The sequence below is a fragment of the Sorex fumeus genome, unplaced genomic scaffold (assembly GCF_029834395.1).
Source record: "Sorex fumeus unplaced genomic scaffold, SorFum_2.1 ptg000142l, whole genome shotgun sequence".
In the NCBI taxonomy this organism is placed as follows: Eukaryota; Metazoa; Chordata; class Mammalia; order Eulipotyphla; family Soricidae; genus Sorex; species Sorex fumeus.
In genome coordinates this window covers 1,320,001-1,336,089 of record NW_026606199.1, presented here as the reverse complement: position 1 = coordinate 1,336,089, position 16,089 = coordinate 1,320,001, and the positions used below count along the sequence as shown (strand labels likewise).

Sequence of the window (16,089 nt, the reverse complement as noted above, 5' to 3'; positions counted from 1 at the left end):
TGAAGGGACCAGCTGAGAGGGGTGGGCCCGGCTACTGTGCAACTGGCTGGACCTTGGAACCTGAGCAAGTGATCAACTGTCCTGGAGCCCAGAAGGCTTCCTAGGGCCAGGGCCTCTGTGTGTGTGTGTGTGTGTGTGTGTGTGTGTGTGTGTGTGTGTGTGTGTGTCTGTGAGGTAGGTGTGAGTATACGCGTGGTGTGTGTGAATGTCTTGTGTGTGTGACTGTGCCTGTGTCTGAGTGTGTGTGCTACAAGGGTTTGCACTACTGAGAGGTGGGCATTTCTCGGGCATTCTTGGGCTGGGATGGGGCAGACCCCTCAAGAGGCCTCTGGGGTCCTGGATTCCCTGGGGCTCTGCTCAGGACTCAGGGCTCCCCCTGGCACTGGGCGGGTGTGGCCTCCCCTGGAGAGTGTCCCCTCGGCACTGGGAGGTGTGTGGACCCACCTGGCCTGGAGGGGGCCATACTCTCCTTGTGGGTAACATTCTGGGCCCCTCCAGGGGGGTGCCACAGTGTCCAGTGTCTGGGGGTCCGAGTGGCCCTGGCCAGGTCCACTTCTCCCGCCCTCAGCGCCGCATCCTTTGACCAGCACAGACTTCCCAGGGACCAGGGAAGTCGGGGTGGGGTGTGTGTGTGTGTGGTGGGGGCGTCTCCAGGGCCCCCTTTCCGCGGCCAGCCAGCCCGCGGGGGACACGCGGCAACCGCACCCCGGGCTCGGGGCAGCGCCGAGGGCTGAGCTGGCCGGCCTGGCGCGAGACCTGGGGTGCCCGTCGGCCGGGCACAGGGGGGTCCGGACCCGCCCCGCGCCCGCCCCGCGCGCGCCCGGCCACCTCCTCCGGGGCGGGGATGCGCCGGGCGCCGCCGCCCCCAGCCACGTCCGGGCGGCCACGTCCCGGGCCCGGTGGGCAGCGGCGGGGGCGGCCCCTGGCGGGGACCCCGAGCGGTCTCTAGGACCCGCGGGACGCCGCGGGCGGGCGGGCGGGGTGCGGGGGAGCCGCTGCTGCTGCTGCTGCTGGCGGCGCCGGGACGGGCCGGCCCCGGGTCCAGCGCACAGGCCGCCCGCGCCCGGGGCTGGGCAGCGGCTCGCGCGCCCGGACGGGCCTCGCCATGGCCACGCGTGTCCTGCTGCTCGCGCTGGCCGCGGCCCTGCAGGCGCCCCGCGCCGCCCGCGGTAAGTAGGGGCCGGGGGGCGCGCGGGGCCGGGGGGCGCGCGCTGCTCTGGCCGTGCCCGCGCGCACGTGCCCACCCTCCGCCGTGCCCGCGCGCCCACCCGTCCCCGCGCCCCGGGCATCCCCGACCCTCGCGCCGCGCCCACCCCCGGCCCGCGCTGTCCGTCCCGCGCGCGGCGCCCGGCTGCCGTTCCCTCGCCCGCGCGCGCGCGCGCGCACCCGCTCGGCCGGGCACCTGTGGCACCGCGCCCGCCGCGCGACGGGCACCCACCCAGCAGGTGCCTGTGCCATCGGGACGCGGCCGGCCCCGCGGTTCCCTCGCAGACCCCCGGGCCGCGGCCGCTGGGGGCGCACTCGCCCTTCCCACGGAGGAGGGTGGACTGGACGGGGGGCGCCCCTCACTCCCGGGTCCCCGGTGGTCCTCCGGGATGGACCAGCGCTGGTTGGTTCCCCCACCCCACCCCAGCGACACCGTCACCGGCCGTTGGAATTTTAGGGGACCCTTTCTTTATTCTGCGGTCCCCGCCGGTCCCCTTCTAACGCCCCCGGGTCTGGTTAAAACTCTGCAAGGCGGAGGAAGGACAATTTGGGAATTTGGGATTAAGTAGAAGAAATTGCACAGAGCGGGAATTGGCCAGAGGCTACTGCCGTTGAAAAGTCGCTGGGCCTGGGACAGGGGCCGTGGGGGGCTGCGGGGGACTCCGGAGGACTCTGTACAAATTGGTCTTTTAGAGGAATGATCTCAGTGCCAGCCCCCTGCTCTCTCCCCGGTACCTGCTCTGCCCTCCCTCAGAGTCTGCCCCACGGCCAGGACTTTCCCTTAGAGGAAACTCTTCCCCAGATGAAGCCAGTGATGGGAGATGATTTTCTGCGTGGGCTCAGACTCTAGCGGGGGCGGCTCTGGTGGAGAGCCCGTCTCCCGTGGACAGTCCAGCTGAGGGTCCCTTAGGCAGAGGGCGCTGGAGCCTCTGAGCCGTGGAAGTCTCAGGGCTTTCACTGGTGGCTTCTCCTCCTTGTCACGGAGTCTGGAATCTGCAGCCGCCGGAGCCCTGTGTGAGGTGCTGCAGGAACCCAGACCCCTCAGGAAGCATTTCTGTGTGTTGATGGGAGACCAGGAGAACTTTCTGCTCGTTGAAGGCCGAGCGTTCTGCTCAGAGTTTGCCCTGGGCTCTGTGGCCAGCCTGCTGGGCACCGGGCAGTGATGTACTGGGCATCCCTATGGGTGACTTGGCATTCTCCAGGCCCAGAGCAGAGCCCGTGGTCACAAACCTAGAGGTCCACGTGCGTGTCCTGCCTTCCGTGTTCAGCCTTGCTCTCTGGTGCTGTGGCCTCCTGACTATTCTGCAGAGCCGTGGCTTGTCCTGTGCCCTTCCCGGCACTGCAGCCAAGGCGGTCACGTCCAGGCGTGGGGTGAATTGGGCTGGCTTCCTGCTGAAAACTGCAGTGGTCTTCAGAGGCTCTGAATGACCTGATCCCTGTCCTCCCCCCTGACCATTCCAGTCTCACTGGAGTCTCTGGTTTTCCAACTTTTTGGTGTCGTGTTTGCTCTGACTTTTGGAAACCAGTATGAAATACTTGACCAGCAGCACTGGCAGCTGAGATACCGTTTAGTGGTCCCACTGGTAGCTTTTTGTTTTTGCTACAGTTAATAGTTGCTTATTTTTTTTAAATTGTTTCCTTGTCCTTTCCTCCCCCCCTCCTCCCTTCCCCTCTTTCATCTGCTTTGTCCTCTGTGTTCCCACGCCTCTCTCCACAGTTCTGGGAGAATGCTCTTCTCCTTCCAGAGGGATCGAATGTGTATGTACTATGGCTTCTTTCTTGGGGCATCTCTTGTGAAGTCCTTTCTCTCTCTGATTCCAGCAGCGCTGCATCCTACTCCCACACTCCTCTTTAGGTTTATGGTCCAGCTTTGGCCCCAGAACTTTCCTGGTCACCTGGGTGATGCTAAAATCCCTCCCTGCACCTTTCCCTGAGTGTAACCACAACACACTCTCTCTGTCTCTCTCCATCACTATCTCATACTTCCTCTCTTCCTTTTTCTTTTCCTTCTTTCTCTTTTTCTTTCTCTTTATCCTTTTCACTGTTTCTTTCTTTTTCTTTTTTTCTCTCTCCTTTTCACTCTTTCTTTTTTCCTCTCTTTATCCTTTTTTCTCTCTTTTTCTTTCTTTCTCCTTTCTTTTTTCTCTCTTTCTTTCCTTTCTCTTCTTTTCTTTTTTTCTTTATATTTTGGGGAACACACTTTACAGTGTTCAGGGATTCTCCTGGCTCTGAGCTCAGGGATCACTCCTGGTGGTGCTCAGGGATCACCCCCCTTCCCCACCCCGTGCAGGGCAAGCCCTTCCCCACTGCACTGTCTCTGGCTCCCCAACTCCCCTGGTGTGGCCTTCTTTTCCTTTTTTGTGGAGTACATCTTCTAGTCAGTTCCCTGGGGAGAGTGGGTGGGGGCAGATAAATCATTCCAGAGAGGAATGCTTGCCAGAGAGGAGAGCCGCCCTAATGGGTACCCACTGCAATGCCAGGCGGCTAACAGTCCAGCAGTTGGTGAGCCTGGCGTTGAGCCGCTTTCCAGAGCCCAGGCTCTTACTTCTCTCCATCTACATACGTACATGTTGACTTTGGTTTTTATGTTTTCCTATGGGCTCACATGTATGCTTGGCATGTGTCTGCCTTGCAGAAGAAACTGAGCAGAAGAGGCAAAAGGCGGAATCAGACAAGTTAATTGTGTTGGTAAAAAAAAAAAAATTAATCTCGAGGCTTTCCTTGCAGATTTTCTCCTGGGCAGATGGTGATCCTGGGTCACTCTGGTGGAGGGGAGTAGACAGATCCTGTGAATAAGGAAGAAGCCGGATGCATGTCCATGTGCCATGGGAACAAATCTGTGTGTGTTCCCGCCCTGTGTCGCTCGTTTGGGTGGGAAACATTCCAGGAGAGGCCTGTGTCCTGGGGACACGTCCGCCGCGTCCCTGCTGGCATCGCTGCTCTGACTTGTGGCACTGTCTAAACCTCTGTCTGGGGGGGTGGAGAGGGGTAGGGCTTTGGGGGCATGCCCGGCTGTGCTCAGGGCTTCCTCTTGGCTCTCCTCAGGGAACAACGTGTGCGGAAGAGCGAACCCACTTCTGGGACACGCGAGGCACGCGCCCAGCTCACTCTACTCTCTCTCCAGCCCCACCTCAAACCTTTGCTTAAGAAAAAGATTTGGGTGGGGGACTCGGGTCACGTCCTGTGGTCTTGAGGAGCAAGGTTCTCAGGAGCAAGCCCCTGTGGGGCAGAGGGCACCAAGGCACAGCCAGGAATGGCACCAAGGCTGACGGTATGTGAGGAAGCGCCTTAGCCCTGTCTGAAACCTTTCCGGAAGCTTCTCTCTGTAAGGAAGTTCTCATCCCCTTCTTCTCTCTTCCAGTTCCGGATGATTTGTGTTTTCTAAGTTCTTATCAGTAATTATGCAGGAAAAGTCCACGAGTGAGTCTTTCCCGGTTAAAAATTCATGCTCTGAAGTTCTAATGTTTTCCTGTATTATTTAATTATTTCTTCCTGGTGATTTTTATCATGCTTTCCTGAAACTGAACCGCATGGGGTATCCCATGCTTCCAAAAAACATGTTCCAGCTTTCTTTTCTATTTTTTTTTGTCTCTGTATATTTGGTTTCACATTCCAGAATAGTTTCATTTCATTTCCCAACCTTATTATTCAGGTGTTTAAAAATTTTTTTTTCTGCTATATGATCCCCAAGAGATGGCTCTTGTGTTGTGAATTCTTCTTTTTTTCGGGGGGGGGGGGGAGGATGGGGAATGATGTCTTATTATTTTTTTATAATGGGTCCAATGCATCTATTAATTCTTGTGTGTATTAATTTTACTGTCTAAGTCAGAGGTTCCCAAGCATGTAGCCCCTAGCCTACTAGCCTACTCGCCCCTTCTCAGAAGATGAGAAGTCTCACGGTGCTCCCTGAAAACTTCTTTTTTTTTCTTTTGGGGTCACACCCGGCCATGCACAGGGGTTACTCCTGGCTCTGCACTCAGGAATTACTCCTGGCAGTGCTCAGGGGACCATACGGGATGCTGGGGATCGAACCCGGGTTGGCCGCGTGCAAGGCAAATGCCCTACCCGCTATGCTTTCTCTCCAGCCCCCTGGAAACTTCTTTTTCAAGTGAACAAAAGGAAACCATCCCTCCCCAGTTGCATCCGAAGCTACTCCCACTTCTGGATGTCCCAGTAGCCCCACCCCTTCCTGGGTGGCACCACTCCCGTGGGAAGTTCTGGCCTGCTTCCCCCTGTGGGCTTGGTTCTCCCGCATCTCTCCCCCTCAACAGTCTGCGAGAGGAGCGCAGGGGGCAGCCCTAGGAGCGTGTGTCCCCCGTAAAGGATGCTTCATTTTCCAACTGCATCCTGGCCCTTTTGGTTTGCCTTTGCTCATGCCCATCTCAGCTGTCCCTGGGGTCTCCAGGAGATTCATCTCCTGCTCTGTGGGAGCTGGGGAGGGGCTGGGGGCTGTCCGGGAGACCCAAGGCTCAAACTCCTCCCTGGCTGCTCTGAGGCTGGCCCGGACCCCCGCTCTGCCCATCACTCGCCTTCCCCAGGCGGCAGACTCCAGCTCGCTCTGCTCTGCCAAGTCAGCACCCCTGGGTGTCTCCTCGAGGTCCAGCAGACTTCTGCCTCCTCCTCTCTCCCATGTCAACATCTGCTTCCTGCTCCAGATGTCCAGGAGCTGGTGGGGGTCAGCGCGGGCAGGCTCTGGCGGGGTGCGTTGTCGGTCCACTTGGAGACACATGGTCTTTCTCTTTTGCCCTTTTCTAACCCATCTTTATGGGAAAATGACCCCACTCGAAAGGTTTCAGAGTTTGCTTTCCCACATGGTGACATGCCTGAGAGCTGATTTGCCCACTTAGATGCTGCGGCGGCAGAAACGGAGACCGCCCTGAGGGTAGCTGCACCCTCTCAGGAGGCGGAGCACGTTGGCGCCGAGTCGATGCCCCCCACAAACTTAGGGCAGGCGGGCACCGCCTGGGTGGTTGGCGCCAGAATCAGTTCCAGTGGTCTTTGTCAGCTAAAAAGCTCCCGTGATTTACAAAGGCAGGTGTGCCCACCGCCTCAGAGGTTCCTCTGTGGCAGCCCGCCCCCGCCCCCAGCTCTGGGGGTGCCCCTGCCAGCTGTTGTAAATCACTCTGGAGTGTGTACACGCCCTTCCACGATCAGCTTTCTCGGTCTGAGATGGGGGCTGGAAAGACAGCCGGGGAGCCCCTGAGTGATATCGGGATCCTGTCTGTGTATTATTTCACACAAGTCTTCAAGTCGATGATACCTATTTCCTTAAGGGACACTTCTGCTGGGCCTGGGTGCCACCAGCATGGTCCCATCCCACCCTTGTGGGACGCCCTGGCAGTTGGGCCCCTTTGGTCCATCTCTCTAGAGGGTCAGTGTCTACCGAGTGGTCACGCAAGGTATTGGCCAGGCCGGGGGACGGCTCTGGCTCCTCTCTGCACACCGTGCAGAGGGCTGTGAGTCTCCGCGTGCTCTTCGCCACACTTTTATGTCTGTAGCAGTGCAGTGTGCCTTTGAAGGAGCAAAAATGGGGTTTGCACACTTCCTGGCTGATGGACGCGCGTCTGCTGGGTAGGGTCCCCCCATCTGCGGCTCAGACCCTCCCGCCTTCTCCGTCTCATTTTCCTCCCATTTCCTTGAGCCTGAGCCGTCCACCTTGGCTCTGGGTGATAGGGGGACCGGATGCAGACGCGGCTTATTCAGCAGCATCAAGATCGGGTCACGCTTTAAGTGCTTTATGTCATTTGAGACGACATCAAGAGCACAGCTCTTAGGAAAGCAGTGGAAAGATCGGGCAGCCCCAGCAGAAGGACTGATGCTCAACCTGCCCCAGAGATTGGGACTTTCCCAGTTCAGAGAAACGATTCCTGGGGATGCTGGTGTTTCTGGACATGTGTGTCTTATGACCATAGTTCAGCACTGGCTACAGTTTGACCAGTCTCTGTGTCTGCTTGGCCATTGCTGGTGAGGGATGGAAGAATTTCTCAGGAAGTCTCTGTTCACGGCGACCTGCGCGTCATGAGAAGCTTATTTGGGCTGCTTTGTCATGTTCATGAATCCTGGGTTTGGGGGTCCTGTTCTGGGCAGTTTTCCCTGCTTTGGGTGCCAGCGTTTGGCCGTGAGGCTGCCCTCTGGGGTATTGTTCCTGAAATGAGATATACAAGGGAAAATTTTAAGCCGCACTTACTCGTTCAGTCAGCATCAGTGTAATGGATAGAAAAACTAGAAAAACAACTGAAAAGGAATTTGGCCCCAGCATCAAATCTTTATAAAAATTGGGATTCTTTTATAGTTAAAAAATGGGGATTGAGAAAAAGCCTCCCACCAGGATAGTTATCTGAAGAAAATGATGGTGCGTCCTATCTGTTTCCTTTACAGGTCTTATCCATTCTACCTCTTGAGTTTTTCTTCTTTGTTGATACTGAGTCCCTTCGATGGTGAAGTCATTCATATTTTTTCTCTTTCCAAAGTAATGTTGGTGCATTTTTCTTTGGTAGCCAAGACTCTTCCTTTTGTTGTCTGCCATGGCTAGTTGTCTCCATTACAATGACCAGCGTAGTAGAGATCTTGCATCCTTGGCTTTTTTTTTTTAACTTTAATAAGAACTTTAACTTTTCACCCTTGTTTAGATATTTACTGCAAAGTTTCATTTGATATGTTATATGAGGTTCAGAACATGTTGATGTATTGTCAGTGTATGGCTGTCATTAATTGCCTTCAAGCACCTTTTTCCAGGCTCTGTGGCCACTTCATCTTCTTCCTCCTTTGTTCTCAGACTGGTGCAATGGATCACGTTCGTGATCGTCTAAGCGGTCAAACCAGCCCTGAATTCCTAGGACAAGCCCTCTGATTTCAACACATTTTAAAACGCAATGTTGGATTCCACTTGCTTAAATTTTTATTTAGCGTTTTAACCTTTTGAGGGCAATTTTCATAACCAAAACCACTCTTTTAATTCCTTCTTTTGTCTTCCAATGCCTTTGCTTAGTTTTTATTTCCCACACAGCGAAAGAGGGAGTTCCACATTTTTTTTTTTTTAGTCTTCAGTCATCTTCAGTATAAGCAGTTTTTTTTTTTTCATTAACACAGTTGGAACTTTTCTTCATTAAAGTGGAGCTGGTCACTTTGTTTTATCAGAAATTTCACTATGGAGTCACTCTCCCCAGTGGTTATCATCTCTTTGTATTTTTTCTCTGCCTCCAAAATAATATTGTATTTTGGGGCTGGAGTGATAGCACAGCGGGGAGGGCATTTGCCTTGCATGCGGCTGACCCCGGTTCGATTCCCAGCATCCCATATGGTCCCCCAGGGCACCGCCAAGGGTAATTCCTGAGTGCAGAGCCAGGAGTAACCCCTGAGCATCGCCGGGTGTTACCCAAAAAGTAAAATAATAATAATAATAATGTATTTTTATTTTGTAGATGTCCCACTTCCATTTTCTATTCTATTAAATCTACCCCTTCTTTCTCAGAAATCCTCACATTGTTCTATTTCTCACTTCCATTGAATGCAGTTCAGCTTTCATTTCCAATCTTCTATTATGTGCATGGAGAAGAGAATCTCCCTCAATTACTGCTCTTGCTTCTGTGCTCCTGTTTGCTTTGCATCTTGTATCATCGCCCAGTCCAGTGTACGTTGTAACTTGCATGATTTTTTTTATTATCATTACTAAGTAATTTTAAACCAGAGCTGTTTAAACTTACTCCACCTGTGGTCCCCTTTTTGCCTGGAGAGTTTTTATGTGACACTGGGCATATAGGAATGTAAAATACCAAACATTGATAACACTGATAAGATGTCGGCCGTGCGACATCTTATCAGGACATCTTTTTATGATATTTTATTATCTTATTCCTACTTTGGACAAACTTGCAGGCTATTGAATGTGGCCTGCCCACAGGGCAGAGTCTGGCAAACTCCCCGTGGCGTACCCAATATGCCAAATACCAGTAACAATGATGGGTCTCATTCTCCTAAAGAGCCTTGAATATAATCTCAGGGCTAGGATGAAGGAGACGTTACTGGGGCCTGCTCGAGGCAATCAATGAATAACAGGATGATGAATGAATGATGAATGATAACACATCATATGGAAATATATAGGCTTCATAGAGGTCGTTGGTAGCAACACAATAGTAAATGGAGACTTCAACACCACCGTGTCACCTCTTGATAGATCAACAAGACTCAGTAAGGAAATACTGGTGCTGAAGTTAGAAATGGCAGAGAGGGGGCCAGTAGATATATACAGGGCTTTTCATCCCCCAAAGGCCAAATGCACATTCTTCTCCAGTGTGCACGGAATGTGCTCCAAGACAGACCACATGCTGGGCCAGGTACCATGCCTCCATCAAATCAAGAAGATTGAAACTGTATCAACTATCTTTCAGATCATGATGCACTGAAAATAAAAATTAATCCCGCACAGAAACGGAGAATCAAATCAAAAACCTAGAACACATTTACGAAAACTTACACAGCCCTCCATGGGGTTGCAGCCCGCAGCTTTCAAGAAACACTTCCATCTTGTTAGCCTACAATCTCTGTGTTCTCTTTGTGTCATTTCTGCGGTGCTGTTAAAATGTTAACATCTGCAATTCAGATGACAGGGTCTAAAAGAATTAAAATGCATTGTTCATTACTGTAAAATAAATTAATTTTTTAGATTTTTATGTTGGGGCCACACCTGGCAGTGCTCAGGAACTTTGCCTGACTCTGCACTCAAGGTTCATTCCTGGCAGGGCTCGGGCGACCATATGAGATGCTGGGGATCAAACCAGGGTTTGCCAAGTTCAAGGCAAACACTTTTACTGCTGTGTTACCACTTCCGTTCCCAAATAAATTAATTTTAAAGTGGCAATCACTCACTCAGATCTTCATCGAGACATGACTGCAGCTAAGAAAACTTGAGACCATTGACACCCTCTATTCATTGCGACTGTTACTTCCAGAATTTTGAATCATGTTTTCCATTTAAAAAAAAGTCTTGGTGTATGGTGTTAGGTTTTGTTTGTATTTTTTGTTTCATTTGTATTTGTTTTTATTTATTGACATCTGCCCCCAAGTTATATATTATTTTGTTGTTATTTTTTGTGTGTTTTGTTTGGGGGCCATTCCAAATAATGCTCAGGGCTTCCCCCTGGCTCTGTGCTCAGGAATCACTCCTGATGGGGTTTTGGGGGACCATATGGGGTGCTGGGGGTAGAACCCAAGTTGGCCATGTGCAAGGCGAGCGCCCTGCCCTCTAAACGCTCTCTCTGGCCCTTTTTTATTTTCCACAGTTCAAACTAGTTGGCTAGTTTGGCCAACGTTGTCAGCCCCCTCTCCATCAAGTCTCCTGCAAACATCTGCTTCCTGAGTCAGTTCCCTGTGTCTCTGCTTCAGCAGAGTTGCAGTGAATTCTGTGAGTAGCTCATTCCCTCCGTTTGTTTGCCTGGCAAACGTTTGCTTTCTGATTGTCTTGAGCGCTAGTTTGACTCTGCAGCGGTGTGGAGGTTGGCAGCTGTTTTCCATTAGAAGGTGGACTCGGGGCTGCCCCAGGCGTCCTTGGTGAGTCAGCATTTGCGCTGACCCGGGCTTTGTCTCGGGAGGCTCATCAGTTGTTGTTCTGCAGTTATTATCCTACTTTTACGTGGACATGTTTTTCATTTATTTCTATCTGGGCTCACTGTGCCTTTGAAGCCAATCGCTTATGAAAAGTCGTTAGCCCTCTCCACGGCCATTTCCTTCTTTTCTCTGTTACCTCCCTGGGACTGTTGTTGCATGAACTGGGCCTCATCCGACATCTTCCTTGAAGCCTCTCTTCCTTCATACATCGGTTTGCTTCCTAGTCTGGGATGATGTCTCCGGGTCTGAATTCGATTTCACAGTTTCTCTCTCAAACTGTGTCTAAATAATTTAAACTATACCCAAAACAGATCTCCAAGTCTGCTCAGATCGGGACTGGGCCTCCTCCACCCAGATCCCCCATCTTCCAGTAGGTAGGTGTTACACCCACCAACTTCCCCTGGTGCCGTGTAATCCCATCAATGGCCAAGACCCAGAGACTATAAAACCCAGCTCTGGAAAGCACGGGGCCGCATTTGTGGCCACGCGGCATCTTATTATCTAGTTCTTACTCTGGAGAACCTGGCAGGCTGCTAAATGTATCCTGCCCGCACGGCAGAGTCTGGCAAACTCCCCACGACGTATTCAGTATGCCAAAAACCAGTAACAATGATGGATCTCATTTCCCTGACCCTGAAAGAGCCTCGAATGTGGCACTTTCTAAAATCTCAGGGCTAGGATGAAGGAGACGTTACTGGTGCCTGCTTGAGGAAATCATGAACAACAGGATGACAGCGATACAGTGATACCCAAAATGCCAGTATTGGTGAGGATGTGGTGAAAAGAGAACTCTTGGGGGCTGGAGTCATAGCACAGCAGGTAGGGCGTTTGCCTTGCACACAGCCAACATGGCGGACGCAGGTTCGATTCCCAGCATCCCATATGGTCCCCCGAGCACCGCCAGGAGTGATTCCTGAGTACATGAGCCAGGAGTAACCCCTGAGCATCGCCGGGTGTGACCCAAAAAAGCAAAAAAAAAAAAAAAGAGAACTCTTATTCACCTTTGATGGGGATGCAGTTTGACCCAGTCTCTATGGAAACAGGAGGGGATTCCTAGAAAAAGCTAAAACAGAGCTCGCAGGGGACCCAGTGATTCCACGTCTGGGCATCTGCTCCCAAATTATTTCACAAAGATACATCCACATGTGGGTGTTCATTACAACCCTGAGTACTGTAGCCAGGATGTATAGGAGCAGCCTGGATATCCACGGGTGGATGAACAAAGGGCAACATCAGAGTATAACGAACACACAACGGAACCCTCAGCTCTCCCTGTTTCCTTCAACCTGCTAAATAGTTTGAGAATAAGGTCTAATCATTATCTCCCGCTATGGGTCCGGTATATCTTTCTGTACCTAAGAAATTTCTAGATGGATGTTGCCCCCTTTCGTACTGGGCTGTGTCTGAGTACTCAGCGTGCTGGGTGCTGAATCTCACGCACGGTCTCTTCCAAGGTCCTGAAGATTTTGACTCGTGATCATCTTTGCTCGTTTCTCGAGAACCTCGTGTGATGTGCCCGTGTCTGTGAACTTGCCACCAATCCCAGTTTGGACGGTCGTGGTTCACCTTGTGGAGTTTGTTCCACCTCTTGCCATTGTCCTCTCCTCCTCTCTCTGCTCAAGGGTTGAAGTCTGGATTCTTCCTCGGGAGCGCCCGCCTCTCCCGTGCCCTCTGAGCAGACCCAGCTTTGCCGTCTGCAGTTTCCTGGCCCCTGGAGCCTGGGCAGGGCAGTTGCGCAAGGCCCTGGCTGTGGACAAGAATCCCACCAGGCCCTCCCTGGGATGTTATCTGAGCCCAACTTAACAGGACCGCCGGCTGCCCCCCTGTAGTCACAGGTGCTGGTCTCTGGATTCCTACCACCTTGGCGGTTGTCCGCACGCCGGCTGGGAATTCCCTTTTGACGTATGAATCCCGGCCGTTTCCTTCCCCTTCTCTCCGGGTTAGTGCAGACGCTCTATAAAACCGTCACTTTTCATTTAGCCCGACTGTGTCTGCAGTGGGAAGGTTCCCGTCCCCGGCCACCGATGCTCGGCGCTTTCAGAACCAGCAATCGCTGCTGCCGTCTATCCAACTTTTTTGTTCTCTCCATCAACACATTTATTTGCCTGTTGTTACCTTGGCTGCATGCTGGGAGCCCAGGGCGGCACAGTGAGAAAACTGTTACAGAGACCCTCACCTCCCAGCATGCAGACGCCGAGGCCTCGGACCCCCAGGAGCTCACTCCACCTGGCTCCCTGCTCCGTACTCGCTCGCTCCTCTGAAAGCCTGTCAGCTGCTTCCTGTTGGCACGCTCCATGTGGCCTTGGCAGCTGCAGGGGGGAGATGTGCTAATGAGGGGCCCTGTGCGGAGCTTTGTTTGGGGAGGGGGCATCAGCTGTTCCTCCCTCGGCTGCAGCAGCCAGAACAGCTGGGGCAGAAAGTGGCCAGCCAGGGATGGGAAAGGCCGGGCCCCGGCACGTCGGCCAACTGTCACCTCTCTGAATCTCTAGCGCAGAGGTGCCCGCTGGACGGAGATGCCCCTCTGGGACTCTTGGGATGAATGATAGGATGGAATGAACGGTCGCTTGTCGATGGAGTTCTCTGTGGATTCTTCTGGAAGAATCGCGTGCCTGACCTGGGATAGAATTTGGATGGGACGCGGTTGGTGTCTTTCCATCATTAGGTGCTGCTCCCAGCTTCTGAGTCGGGAAAGCCTGCGCCTCGGACGGAATTCATGCAGCTGCTAAGGACAGTCTTCCAGAAACTTCCTTTCACTGTTGACACCAATTTCAGTCTTTTTTATTTATTTTTTTAAAAATCTTATCTCTGTTCCTGGGCTGGAGCGATAGCACAGCGGTAGGGCTTTTGCCTTGCACCGGCCAACGTGGCCGACCCGGGTTCGATTCCTCCACCCCTCTCGGAGAGCCCGGCAAGCTACCGAGAGTATTCGATATGCCAAACCCGGTAACAACAAAGTCTCCAATGGAGACGTTACTGGGTCTGCTCGAGCAAATCGATGAACAACGGGAGGACAGTGACAGTGATCTCTGTTTCTATTTATTTTTTACCCTTACCTAGTACTGGGGTGTGGGAGTGTGTGTGTGTGTGTGTGTGTGTGTGTGTGTGTGTGTGTGTGTTGGGGGGGAGTCTCCAACTGGCTATGGAGGGTCAGTCTAAGGTCTCTGCCTGCAGAGCAGATGACCAGGCCTCCAGCTGCCTCTCTAGTCCTCTCGCTTCTCATGAGGGCAGTAAGAAAGTCATTCCAAAAGGGTGGTGAGCGGAGTTGGGCCAGAAGAGAGCCTGGGGCCACCCCCAACTGTGCTCAGGGCTCACCGCAACGGGGGCTATGTAAGGCCAGCACCACAGCCCAGGGGCCGAGATGGAAAAGTTAAGTCAGGCTACAGGCCGACCTGCACGGCCTGGCCATGAGTCCTCCCAGCCCCTCCCGTGCCTGGCTGGGGACGGCCAGGGCGCACCCTGCAAAGGTGGATCTGGGAGTGGGAGCCTGCGGGTGGGCTGTGGGTCCTGGCGTGGCCCCGAGCAGCTTGCCTCGGGCCTCAGCTTCCTCCGTTGTCGAGCCCATGTCGCTGGGTTGTGGTAGCAGGCACGGCCAGGACACCAGGATTCCCGGCTGCCTTGGGCTCCTAGGGCAGGCTTGGGAGGACCAAGATGAAGACAGAGGAACTCCAAGTGCAGTGCTCGCCCTGTGCCGGCGGTGTCGAGAGGGGCCCCTGGTGTCCTGCTGTGTGTGCGGGGAAGCGCTTCTGTCTGCTCTGCCCGGCTGATCATAGAGGTGCCCCGGGCCTCTGGTTCCAATCACTGTAGCTGTAGAACATTCCAGAAGCAGACGGGAAGCTGTTGTTATCTTCTTAGTTTATAGGAGGGGGGAAAAAAGTGATGCTAAGTGGCTAGGTATGCCGCGGCCCTAATCCTGCCTCCCCACCCCAGACATATTGCCAAGATGTTTTTTTTTTTTCTTTTTCACTTGAACTTTGCCTAAACTGTTGGTTTGGAAACGGTCTCCTCTGGACTCAAGGGAAACAGATGAATTTTCAGGACTGTTCCCTTTCCTCGCGGCTCGGTTCACTGTCAGATGAGCTCCAGGGGCCTCCTGGTGGCAGCTGTACCTGCATGCCTGCACACACACCCCGCACGACAGGGCCAGGATCAAGCCCTGTCCAGGCCGAGTGTCCCAGTGAGTCCTCCCTGTGGCACTGTGCAGGGTCCCGGAGTGCTCAGCCTGGCCCAGCCATCAGCTGGGAGCGAGCCCTGGGGATGCCCTCAGGCCAGTACTCAGCCCACGAGGCATGTGGGGGGTGATGGGATCACACTCAGTTCCTTCCCCTGCAGTAGGAATCAGACAGGAGCAGTTCCCCTGCCCCCGGGTCCACCATGCCCCTGAATTCCCACCTGGTGGTCTCAGCGCCATCTCGGAAGCCTGGGCCAGAATTTCCATTTCCCATGGACGAGGGCACAACTTGGGATCCGCTTTCCCCACTGTCTGCCGAGAGGCTGCGCCAAGCCCACAGAGACCATGTCCTCAGAGCAGCCGGCCCCGGCGTCTGGGCAAGGAGGGAACGCAGGAAAGAACCAGGACGCGGCCCGAACCCTTCCCGACAGCCTCCGTCGTGTCTGTCTGGGGCAGCATGCCCGGGGCCAGGCCAGAGAGGGGCCCGCACGGAGCCGCCCAGAGGAAGGGGGGCAGGGGCCCCCTCTGACCCCAAGTGTGGGGGTTCGGTGGGGAGAGCATCTGAGCGGAGAGTCACAGCAATGGCCCAGGCTCTGTGCCTGGGGGCTGGGTGCGAGGGTCTGGGGGGGTTCTTGTTTGCATGTTTCTTTGCTTTTTCCCATAAGCGCATCCTCCTGCTTCAATTTGAGGGATTTGAACCCAAATCACATAAAAAAAAAAAGAGGGCAGTTAGGGAATTCCTTGATCACTTGACATCCTGTTACTCATCGATTTGCTCGAGCGGGCGCCAGTAACGTCTCCATTTGTCCCTGTCGCATGCTAGTGTTAGCCCAATGGCATCTGCTCATTCTAGGAACATGCAGAGCCTCAAACCGATCGTTCAGGGTCTTGACGAAGAAGTCTGACCATCTCGTGGGTGGGCGGGAATTTCAGTTTAGGAATATGGACTGTTTAGATACACAGAGAATGGGGTGCGGGGGGGGGAGAAAGAGAGAGAGACAGAGAGAGAGAGAATCTGTATGGGTAAGTGTGAGACTCTGTGAGTGTGAATTTGTGTGTGTGCACTCGTGAATGTGAGTCTGTGTATGCGAATTTGTGTGTATGAATCT

The 16,089-nt window shown here is 53.7% G+C and overlaps 1 protein-coding gene across 1 annotated transcript in view; it reads left to right on the top strand.

The window, feature by feature from the left end:
* The first annotated feature begins 1,053 nt into the window (after positions 1-1,053).
* The window catches only part of ADAM12 (ADAM metallopeptidase domain 12), a 244,387-nt gene continuing 229,351 nt past the window's right edge, over positions 1,054-16,089 (top strand). Inside the window, exon 1 of the mRNA XM_056106700.1 lies at positions 1,054-1,169. Within this exon, the coding sequence (XP_055962675.1) occupies positions 1,106-1,169 (64 nt within the window). The 5' untranslated portion in view covers positions 1,054-1,105. The remainder of the gene's footprint in view (positions 1,170-16,089) is intronic.